The sequence below is a fragment of the Chenopodium quinoa genome, unplaced genomic scaffold (genome assembly GCF_001683475.1).
Source record: "Chenopodium quinoa cultivar QQ74 unplaced genomic scaffold, ASM168347v1, whole genome shotgun sequence".
Taxonomy (NCBI): Eukaryota; Viridiplantae; Streptophyta; class Magnoliopsida; order Caryophyllales; family Amaranthaceae; genus Chenopodium; species Chenopodium quinoa.
Window position 1 is genome coordinate 2,767,096 of NW_018742738.1, and position 12,645 is coordinate 2,779,740.

General features: G+C 29.4%; 1 protein-coding gene across 1 annotated transcript; it reads left to right on the forward strand.

The window, feature by feature from the left end:
• The first annotated feature begins 221 nt into the window (after positions 1 to 221).
• LOC110724008 (protein C2-DOMAIN ABA-RELATED 4-like) lies at positions 222 to 6,915 on the forward strand. The gene is made up of 3 exons (XM_021903418.1): positions 222 to 473; positions 5,678 to 5,773; positions 6,466 to 6,915. The coding sequence occupies exons 1-3, from the start codon at positions 303 to 305 to the stop codon at positions 6,754 to 6,756; spliced, it is 558 nt and encodes a 185-aa protein (XP_021759110.1). The 5' UTR covers positions 222 to 302; the 3' UTR covers positions 6,757 to 6,915.
• Positions 6,916 to 12,645: the final 5,730 nt, after the last annotated feature.

The window sequence follows — 12,645 nt, forward strand, 5'->3', positions numbered from 1 at the left end:
TGAAGAAAAACTTATACGATTGTTTATCCCTAATAATTTCCAAATTTACATATTGAAATGGTTTGCGGGCCTCTTGCTATAATCAATATTTCAATGAGACTTAGATAATAAAATATTTATATTTATAAAAAATAACCTTTTTATTATATATGGAGTTTTTCTTTATAGTAAAGAAAAAATTAATGTCTACTGTTATTAACTTATTTGTTTGATTTCAGGTGGAAGAGATTAAGAAATTTTTTTAATCACCAAAAGAATTGGGGCTTCAGCAAGTAAAATATATCATTAAAAGTAGAAGAAAAATGGAATCTCCTCCGAAAACACCACCTAGTAGTGGACGTTTATCTTTGGGATCTTCTTTGATGGATAATCTTTTGGGTCTATTGAGAGTGAAAGTAATTAGAGGGATAAATCTTGCGGTTAGAGATGTTCGAACAAGCGATCCTTATGTTGTTATCAAGATGGGAAAACAGGTTAATCTTTCTTCTTATTAGTTATCCCCCCTTCTTGTTTTAAGTATGTGCATTCATATCATAATGACTATTTTTATATATTATAATCCGGTTTTTTGTTTTATTTTTTTTTTGTGTAGATTTTTAAACAATATTTTATAATATACTTTATATTTCATCTTAATTTTTCAAATGTATTTTAATATCATTCAATCTTCTTGAATATTGAATTAGAAAAAATCTATATATGTCATCTTCTGATGTGTTCTTAATTATTTTTCTTTTTTAAAAAAATAATAATTAATATCTATTGATTAAGGAAATAAATTATTTACAAATTAATATTATCTTATATACATATTTCATATTAATATGTTGTAATTATATATTTAAAATGAAAACATTTCACAGGTTTTCTTAAAATATTTGGACAACTATGAATCAAAAATCATATTATTAAAATAATTTTGTGATATATTTTTACAATAAGAAAAAATAGTGCTAAGATTTTTTGTCTACTCTTATTTTAGTTGTGTATTAGAAGTTACAACTAAAAAAATCAACATATTATATACTTTTATTATTCCTCGACTAATTTATGATTATACGAAGTAATACTTATATATAACTGTAGATCACTATGCATGACACGTGACCTAACCTAGTTCTTATATATAAAAAAAGCGTTCCTAAAAACGTTTATGTGTCACGTGGCACCCTCGCCATGTCATTTTATATTCTAATAAAAATGTCCCTCACCATGTCATTTTATATTCTAATAAAAATGTGTATCATGAGATTCGAACTCACAACTACAAAAATATGCATTAAATGTCTTACCATCTCAATCATTTATTAATCATGTTTTAATATCGGCCGACTCATAAATATATAAGTATACTGATTGGATGGAGATCTGAATATTTAATAAATGCAATTCTTTACAAAAAAAAAAAATTGATCCTAATATTTGCTAATTATGATCATCGAGATAATACATAAAAGCAACAAAAATTAATTATTGTTATAAATTTTAGTTATTTATTTATTACGATAATAATTATGTCTTTATTTTCATTATATTATAAATTATATACAAAATATATGTCTATATAATTTTTTTACAAGAACATGTTTATATAATTAGTCAATAGTTGTTTCATAAAAAATTTATTCAAAGGTTTAATGATAAACTATTATAAATTTTAAACAATTAATGAATAAATAAATAATAAAGAATAAACATATCTATTCAATTACATGTGTTAAAAAAAATAACCCAAAACATTGTTCGGGCAACACATTTGTTATGATTATTAAAAGATGTGTTTGTAACATTCCTATATCACCGATTTTACCTCTAGTTACTTCAAGGTAACTGTGCCCGATGTTTTAATATTGAAAAAAAAATATTATGTAGCATTATGTTAATGTTTAAATAATTGGGGAAGGATAGGATTTTTTTTTAAAAAAACAAAAAGAAAAAAAGAAATATAGAGAACAATGACATTTTATAAAATTCTTTACACATACAATCTATGAATTTAGTGGTGGATCAATTCAACCAAAAGCTTAAACTGATGGTTGAGGCCCACAAATATGTTTTATACTCTATCACGCCACCTCACACGAGAGCCTCTTTGGGCAAAAAGTTTTATGTCACTCTGGCTCCGATTCCATGTTAGTGGACCAACTCAACCAAAAGTTTTAACTGATGGTTGAGGTTTAAAAATATGTTTTATAATGTATCATTTAGAAGCTAATTAGAAAAAGTAATCGAAATTGGCTTTTTACTAACTAACCTGATTGTTTTTCAAGCATGTAAATTACTTAATAAACAAAATTTATTAACCAATCTTTTTACCAAATTTGTTAACCTTTTTAATAATTTTAAATTTATAGAATCAAATTTTTTATTGATATTTTTATACACCACCAGCCAATTTTTTTTTCCAGGTTTTTTTAAGCTATGCCCCCAAGTTCTTCGGTTTCTAAGTTGTATCCATGCATTTTCAAAGTTATAAGTTGTGTCATCCACCTCACGATATTTTATCAACATTACCCTTTGACAACCATATTCGTTAACAAAATTTAATATAAGTTATTTTATCAACAATGGTGTCCTGGCGTTATTACTTTGATACGTGTATCGTTCTAATTGGTTTAACATTGTAAAAAAAAAATTAAAAATCAGAAAGTAAAATAATAATAAAAAAGGTTATTGTTAACGTCAAAGGTTATTGTTAATAAAAATTAGTGAGGTTGATGGCACAGCTTACACGTTTGAAAAAGACATGGACACAGCTTAGAAACTAAAGAAATTTGGTGACATAACCGAAAAAAAACCTTTTTTATCTAAAAATTTACTTATTATGACATATATTTCTAACACCATTTTTTAAATAGATATTTCTTAGTTTTCTAATACTACCTCCGTTTTTTTTAGTGGACACATCTTGACTTTAACACTATTCACACACTTGTTTTTTGCCGTATTTTGTGCTTTATGCGTTATGAAAAATATATTTACATGGGATCTTGTTAGATTCCCCACGATATATGTTTTCGAAGTATCAACTTTTCATAAATTTTTCTTAGCTGTATTTAAAGATATTAATGCTTAAATTTGTGCATTAGAAAACGTGACTAAGGGCCTGTTCACATTTACATAATTTCAGTTGAGTTCACTTCAGTTCAGTTCAGTTCAACTCCAATCATTTAAGTTCAATTCAACTCCTAATTTCCCTCTCTAATAAAATATTCATTGCAGCTCAGCTTAGTTTAGTTCACTTCATTTCAATTCAGCTTCAATCAGTTCAATTCAATTCAGCTCGATTCGGTAAATGTGAACAGGCCCTAAGAAAACATGTCAATTAAAAAGAAACGGAGGAAGTATTAAACAATATCATTAATGAGACACATGTACAATTACAGAATACTAAAACTATATAAGATCACTTCATTTAGCATTATGCTTACACTAATCATAAATGAATAATAGAAGTTAAAACAGGCATATATAAAATCCTAACACTTTGTTTGGATAGGAAGAAATGGAAGGAAAAGAAGAGAACAGAAATGGAGGGGGACAAAATCTCTTGTTTGGATAAAAGATTGGGGGAAGGAAGGGAAAGGAGAGGGAGGGATTCATTTTCCCTCTCTCTTTAATAATCATAATCTCTCCAAAATTGGAGAGATTTGGAGGGAAAATGAAGCTTACCTCCCCCTCCCTTTCTTTTCCCTTCCCTTCCTCTATTTTCCCTCCCCTTCTTTTCCTTCCTTCTTTGCTATCCAAACAAAGCGTAATGCTTAGCTTATAAAAAAATGTTTACATGTATCATAAAATTGCAACATTGTGGCTCGTAAAACTTACGCTATTTAGCTGGAGTATTACTTACGAGTAGAATTAGTACTCCCTCCGTCCCTAAATGACATTTCTGTTTGTAAAATTACACGACAATTAAGGTGGAAAAAATTAGACAAATAACAATAATGAAATGTTTTAATGGGAAATACAAAACATTAAATGATGTTTTTGAGTAAAACAAAGATAAATTAATGATTAATGATGGCATGTCATCAACCTTTTGCAAAAAAAAGGACCAATAACATGCTTCTAATTGAAAATTAAGAACAATCATATTCATTAGGTTAGTCATGGGAAGTACAAACTTGAAAAAAAAAATGATAGTGAGAGAAAATAAGAGTGAGAAAGCATTAAATATACAACAGAAAAAGAGAGTTGATTTGGGATATTTGGAAAAAAAAAAAAAAAAAACTTTCTAAAAATAAAAAGGAGGAAGTAATTTTGGAATACACAAAATAGAAACCAGAAATGTAATTTAGGAATGGAGTGAGTAACTTTTTGGGAAAAGAGAGGAGAAAATATATAATAAAAAAATCAATAAATTTAGTGTGTGTAACTTTTTGGACTCAGCACAAAACGACCGTTACATATATAACGTCTTTGGATTTTAATTCATTTTTTACCTATTTGTCTACATAATTATTTTATTTTTAATAGTTATGTCAATTATTATTAAGGAGTATTTTTTTTGTACAGAATTATTAATTTGGCCTGTTATTGATAGTTGAGTTGATGGTACATTAATAACATAAATTAATACTTAATACTCCCTCTGTGTCCAAAACTTTGAACTTTTGGTCTAATTTTAGCCTCAAATAATTCTCAAACTAATCATGATATAAAGATACATGGTCTAATTCTCAAACTACTCCCTCTTTAATTTGCATGACCATTATCTACAATTTCGTACAAGTGTGTGATGATGGTAATAATGATAGGTCAAATCCTTGAATTAGAAGAACTTAGTTTTGTTGCATAATTGACAAAAGTATGCTGAGAAATGATTTTGATACACCCCCAATTGATTTTGGCACAACCCTATGTGAGAGCACAATTTTCTATGCTCTTCTCATATAGGGGTGTGTCAAAATCAATAAAGGGTGTGTCAAAATTAATTCCCAAGTATGCTTACACATAAATACACTCATTACCTATTAAATGCAACATTTACTAGAAACAAATGCTACACATTACAACAAATGCTACACATTACAACTGTTTGCTCTTTCATTTTTAAGGTGTCATTTCTCTCCTTATTACATGTATCTATATCTTTCTCTCTCCATTTAACACTCACTAGCAAATTTTGCCTATAAATCTGTGTTAAGGTCTTTGTTGCACATAAAATAAAACAAAGGTAGTATAAAATAACCATTCTGTAAGTGCAATTAATAGTTTTAAAAAATTTAATTTATTGCTTAAATTATACTCCCTCCATTTTTAAATACTTGCTCCACTTTTCTTTTTCGGCTGTTTTTAAATACTTGCTCCATTTTCTTTTTTTGGAAAGCATTTACAATATTTAATTCATTACTCATGCTTAGTGGACCCAACATAATACTTTCTCTCCTCCTATTCTTCCATTACTTTTGTTTTTTACAATTTTTTATTTCTCAACTATCCCACTACCTTCATATTTTATTACTTTCTCTAATTTCTCCTAAAACTCCGCGCATGGAGAAATGGGACAAGTATTTAAAAATGGAGGGAGTATTGTATAATAGTACATATTAGGGAAAGTTTTGTGTAAAACATTGAAATAGTGTAACACTATATCATAACTATACTTTAAATTTGGATTTTTTAATCTTTATCTTTGATTTAATTTTTTTTTTTCATTTTACCAAAAAAATTTCAGAAGCTGAAGACTCGTGTCATTAAGAAAGATGTGAACCCCGAATGGAATGAAGATCTCACCCTTTCTGTTTCAGATCCCAGTTTACCTATTCAGCTGGTAAGATAACTCCTCATTTATTTGTTATCCGAAAGTCGAGAGTACGATGTTGTTTTGGCATTTGATAAATTATCGAGTAAGTTTTGTAACAATATAATTACTATAAGAAAACTAATTCAACCAATAATCCAAGAAAGTTGAAAAATATCAAAAGATTTTTCTGAAATTATAATTATCGTTACAAATTAAGTTAGTAAAGATCATCTCATAATAGCAATATTATTGTGAGATTGAGAAATTGCTCAATTGGTTATAGCTTCCCTCTGATTTCAAGGAATCTCATCATCACTTGTCATTATTGCTTTCTAAACACCAAAAAAATTAATATTGTCACTTTCTATTTTTGCTACTCCCTCTGTCCTTTTATAAGAACTTCATTTTTCTTTATTATATGAGCAATAAATATTAAAAATCGAATTCTAATAAAAGGATGAAGGGAATATTAATTTATCTACTCATAGCTTATTTCATTCTTATTCTAATTTTTATTTTTGTAAAGGATAAATTTAATAATAAAGACAAACTTTCATTTTCTTGAAATTCTATTAGAAAACCATAAAACGTAGAGCCCTTACTATTGATATCATGAACAATAATAAAAGTGTTTCTATTATTTAAAAATTAAATATGTACATTTTTTTTATTAGCACTTAAATTAACTTTATTATCGTTTGATATTATTGTGCTTCCAGACTGTTTACGACCATGACATGTTTAGTAAAGATGATAAAATGGGGGAAGCAGAATTTGACATCAAGCCCTTCATAGACGCCTTGAAGATGAACTTAGATAATCTACCAGGTGGAACTTTAATATCAAGAGTTCAACCTTGTAGACAAAATTGTTTAGCCGAAGAAAGTCATATTATTTGGACAGATTCAAGGGTCATTCAAAACTTTTGCTTGAGATTAAAAAATGTTGAGTGCGGGGAAGTGGAACTACAATTGCAATGGATCGATCTCCCAGGTTGCAAAGGAATTTAAGAATTTTTGCGACACAAAGCATTGATGTATCAATCAGATTTGATATGATATGTATGTTATAATGCACGTAAGACACCCCCCCACCCAAAGTATGATAGGCTCATTTCCTTACAAAATTAAAATATTTTATCTAAATAAATTTACAGTACCTTTTTTGAAGAATGTCATTCTTTTCGATTTTGATAAACAATTGAACATTTATGTAAAAATTAATCAACTATACACACAATATGGGTTTCGTAAATTGTTCCACAATATTATTTTTCTCTACTATTTAGTTAAACCTTAGCTCTCATAATAGTCATATGTTTCTAATGCCTACTTTAATAAGTTAGACATACGATAGGCCAAACAAAAATAAGGAATGCCTAATAATATTTTCCTTCACTTTTAAGACTCGAGGCAATAATGCTATAAAAAAAAATCTTGAAAGTGCTTTTCTTGTTTTTTTAAGAATTGTGACTGGCTTTTTATATATATTAGTTTAGATCCCGTGTCATGCACGGATACTATTAAAACTATCATAAATCATTTTGACTTAACAAAACATCTTTTTATCACTAATTATAGTTTTATGAAGATTATTGTATACATTCGTGTGCAAAGCACACACAAAAGTGTTTCTTGCTCGATGATAATTAAATGAACAATATTTATCAAATTATGTAAAAATAATCTTGATTATATATACATTGAACCTACCCCAAGTAAATATAAAAATTTCTTTTCTCAATTTGACTTTTTTACAATTTAATTACATACACCACATTGACTAAAGGTTTGCGTATTTTAAGCAATTGCTTAATACATCTTTTTATTTAAATCCATATAGCAATCCCTAGAAAGGATTAATATTGTAGGAAACAATATTAATCCAAAAATACCTTAATTCATGTCCAAATAAATGCCTTAATAAAAAAAAAGATATTTATAATTTCAAACTTTATTTTACTGGAATAAGATGTACTATTTTCCCAATCTATGTAGTTAATAAAAAAAAAATATAATGTATATAGGGAAATTGGCAAGTGAAAATCACACTATGAAGTCACATTTGTTTTTAATGAAATTTAATAATGATTCGTTCCATAGATGTTATGATGTTCATAATTTTAACAGGAAATAAATGAGAAGTGAAGAAAGAATATATTGAAATAAGTTATTTTGGCAAGAAAAATCCACATTTTTATTATGAAGTTAATTATACATAATTAGATAAATATTTGGTAAATCATATCAATAATAAAATATTTATTGTTGTACAATATGTCACAAAATAATGTCTAAAATATTTTTATGATATTTTTATTATTAGTTGTCAATATCGTATTTTAAAAAATATGGAGTATATTAAATCTTTTATTTTAATTAATTACTATAAAATGAATTAAAGATAGTAATAATTTAAGTATAAGATCTTTTTAACATATTTTAAAAAAAAAAAACTAAGGACACACCAGGAGATCGCTGGTGAATTTTTTAGTATATAGTTATTGACAAGAAAAAAAGAAGTTAAACATTCTTATCATGATTATTAAGGATCTATTCTCTTCACTATATTTTTGCTGAGCAGAAATTACATGATTTTTCTAAACTTACATGATTTTTACACGTTAAAACTTATTTTTATTGAAACTCTAATTATATTGTTTTTAAATTACTAGTTTTTAATAATAAAACTTATTTTAACTAAACTGAAACTAATTTTGATGAATATAACTAATTTTTGTTTGTATAAAGTCATTTTTATTGAACTTTATTTTATTATATTGAATGTTGTTAGAATAAGATGAAGTGAACAAGGCCTAATAAGGTCGAGTTGGAAGTTCATCCAAATTTCTTTATCCAAGAAACAAGCTCAATAAATGTCTCATAAAATTTATATTCCATTAGATTTATCATAACAAAAAAAAAATTGAAGTACCCATATCAATAATCATACCTAAAAGAGTAAAAATTAAAACACCCAATAGATTCAATAAGATCTCATAAGTGTTAAAGTATAAGGAGGTAAATAGAAAATAAAGGTATTACATTATCAATGATATCTTTGTTAAAAATACTTAAGAATAAAATGGATTTGAAAAATATAAAAGGACCATTTTTATTCAACGCTAACTTGTAAAAACGCGCAGTAAGAAATTTGTACATGAATAAAATTAAGGAAAAATTAGAAAATAACATTACATTTTTTTGCAAAATTTTGATTATAACACCTCATTTTCTAAAAGTTTAATTATAATACCACATAAAAAAATAAAATTTTGATATCACCACCTAAATTGTTACTTTGTTATTGGATCTGTTACTAGGTCCCACTACAACGACTACTTTTTGGAAACCCTTTTAAATGTCTTCGATTATCATCCTTAACGTTCATTTTTGCTATTCTAGAACAACTAAACACATTGATTCGGGGGAAATTTTAGAAAGTAAACTCAAAACCTAACCTAAATCAACGATTCAACAGCCAATCAACTATTTTTGGTGGTGAAAGCTGAAATAAGGTAAGAACATAGAACTTTGATTTTATTTAATTTGCTAATCAAAGGCTTGCTCTTAGGGTAATTGTGACTAATTCCACTTTGTAGTTGATTCATCATGTAATTAATGTACATTCATGGTTTTTTTTTTTTTTGGTATCCTTGTAATATGCCAAATTTTAAAATTAGGGTTCATCCCAAAACTTGAATTAGGGGGGTTTTTCAATTTCAGGTCTCAATCTTTAATTCGATTTGTTTTGCTTTTCAATTGGACTAGAATATAGGGTTGTGTTTTAATTGTGCATTCCATATTGCTGCATGTCATGTCCTTCATAAGCTCATCTCCTTCAAAAGAGAAGAAGTGTCATACGTGGTGTTCCATTTGCAAAGCTGACTAGTTGGACAAAGGAGAATCCTGGGAGAAAATTCATGACGTGCAAGTTTTTTTATCCGGCCTATGACTGAAAGTAGGGGGTGTAAGGCTTTGAATGGGTTGATTAACCTGATGGGACAACATGACAAACATAGGTTATCAACAACCTGTTGTTAGATAATAAGTTATTAAAGGGTGAAGTAAGTTACTACAAAAGGGAAGTTAATGACCTTAGTGGTCAAATGAGGTATTTGTTGAATGAGGTTGATAATTTAAAGATGAAATGCAAGGCTCTCAACTCTGATAGAAAGAGGATGAGAAGAGATGTTAAAGGCAAAGGAGGCATAAATCAGCACTTTGTACTTTGGCTTGTTGTTGTTATTAGTGTATTTGTCGGAGTTTTGGCCTGGGAGTGTTTATCATGCTTAAGTAAATGGTGTGCAGGGTGTTTTATACTTTGTGATGGTTGGGTTACTACTTTAATTGTGTAAGCTGTAGTTAACATGGAGGCACTCACTACTAGAATTCGGTCAAATTACGACCGATTTTTTACAACCGTCATTGAAACGGTCGCAAAATTAGAAATTAAAGATCGTTTTAAAGGCAGGCGTAATTTTGTGACCGTTTTTAAGGCGGTCGCAAGTTTGCGACCATTTTTTACCTATTAAACCGTCGCAATGGTATTTGAATAATTTATTTTTTAAAAATCAGGTGAAAAATAAATCAAAATAAAATTATAATAAATGCGACCGCCAAAAACGGTCTTAGCTTGCGACTGTTTGTTAAACAAACGCTATTTAGAAAAATTGCAACCGTTTTTAGCGTCATAATTATTTATTTTATTAGGTTTCAAAATAGGGTGTAAAAGGGGTTCAAGCTTCCAACTCACACTAACCCTAGTTTTTTTGTTTTATTTTTTTATTTACACAGTTGCTCTTCCTCTTTTTTTTTCTCTCTCTCTCTTCTCACGCCCCTCTTTCTCCATTTTACTTATCTCCTCTCTATCCTTCTCTTCCTTCTAACGCCCCTCCTCTCTTTTCTTCAGTCTCTTTCACTCTCATCTCCTAATTCTTTAAATTTCACTGCCGAAAATTAAACAAAGCACTTGAGAATTGAAGAATAAGAAGCCGGAAAATGGCTGCTCATTCAAGCTTTGCTCAAATCGGAAGCTTCGGTTGTGGTGTTGATGCCGACGCTTTCTCTCTCCTCCACGCTGCTCTTCATCATACACACTCGAGCCATCGTAACGACCTCCACCGTCACAAGAACGAGCATAAGAGAAGTCATGGTTTTCTGGATCTGATATTTAATTTAGGTTATATATAATTGTTTTATAGTAATTTTAGTTTATAAATTTTGAAGATCTATATTATTGTTTTATTTCTGATTTGTGGCTTTTCTGTATTTTCTATAATTGTTTTATTGTAATTTTAGTTTATAATTTTTGACAGATCTATATTTTTTGTTTTAATTCTGATTTGTGGATAATTTTCTTTATTTTGTATAATTATTGTATAATAATTTTGTTTCAGATTTTGTGGTTAATTTTCTGAATTTCTTATTATTTTGTGGGCGGTGGTGGTGGGTTGAGGTGGTTTCGGGTGAGCGGCAGTGGGTTAAGGTGGTTTTAGGTGAGCGGCGGTGGGTTTAAGTTGTTAGGGTGGGCAGTGGTGGTGGGTAAAGGTGGTTTGGGTTGGCAGTGGTGGTGATTGAGGTGGTTTCGGGTGAGCGGTGGTGGGTTGAGGTAATTTCAGGTAAGCGGCGGTGGGTTGAGGTGGTTTTTTATCTAAGGCGAGACTAGGTCGTTGAAAACTAATCTAGCGTTGGTCAAAACAAAATTTGTAATCTCTCAACACACCCCTATACAAAGCATAGAGTAAGTCGAGGGTCTAACAACTAGGAATGGGAGGTGAATGCAAATGTGAAAGCTAAGCTATTTCGAAGCAATGAAGTGAGGTGTGTCTATTCTACCAATCAAACAATTGAAATGAAATCAAATTTATCAAGCAGTAGGGTATGGATCCACATAGACTCATAATTGATTTAACTAATTGGGATTGGAGATGACTAAGTCGAGTGTTGTGAGAGAAAATCAATTAAGCAATCAAGAGAGTATGGTAGACTAATCTCCTAGAGGTCAAACTAGCGCCAACTACGAGAAACTCTAGCTAGGAAACTTGCAAACCTACTCAATCGTCAAATGTAAGCCACAAATCAATTTTTCGTATCAATGTGAACATACAATGCAATCTAGTGTGAGAAATTAGGTTGATCACTCCTAAATTAAACACACACATGCACATAATCAATCAACCAATTTAATCACAACATCAAATCCATCAATTTCCCCTAATTAGCATAAATCAATTACTCATATATGCTTCACCATTTCCCTAGCAAGAAAACTACTCACTATTCATGGAAATCATTATCAAAACTAAACTAAACAACATATTCATCATCATCATATTAATCAAGAATAAACCAATTCAAAAATCAATCAACTTAAACAATTAACAAAGAAATTGAGATCAAAACTAAGATTGCATTAAAGTAAGAAATCCTTACAAACTTGCTTCAATTCAATGGAGAAAACACTTGGCATCATCAATCTTCAATCATCAATCAAGAACTTCTCTCTCTACAAACTAGAGTTTCTTTCTCTAAAAATCTAACCTAATTGTATTCTAATTTCTAAAAAAATTCAACTCTAAAAATAGATAGAAAATCTATATATAGTAAAACTAGCTAAGAGAAGTTAGTAAGATCACCCCCAAATAAACCCATACAGGCGCGGCCAACTATAAGGGAGAGCGCGGTCGCGCAAATCTGGTTACGGAACATAGACCCAGATATGCGCGCCCGCACCCGAGACAGGCGCGCCCGCGCCATAGCTGCGCGCGCCCGTGCCTGGGAACAAGGCAACCATCTTAACTCCCTATCATGCCAATTCTCCTCGTGCGTTCCACTTAATGCTCTTGATAAACACGGGACCTTGCAGTTTCTAAACTCCATGTTTGTGGGTTCAACACT

Bases quoted from the DNA above. Each gene is read 5' to 3' on its own strand.
- LOC110724008 (XM_021903418.1), top strand. From the start codon at position 303: ATGGAATCTCCTCCGAAAACACCACCTAGTAGTGGACGTTTATCTTTG. The intron at 474-5,677 runs GTTAATCTTTCT...AAAAAATTTCAG, and splicing joins TTATCAAGATGGGAAAACAG to AAGCTGAAGACTCGTGTCAT. The intron at 5,774-6,465 runs GTAAGATAACTC...TTGTGCTTCCAG, and splicing joins CCAGTTTACCTATTCAGCTG to ACTGTTTACGACCATGACAT.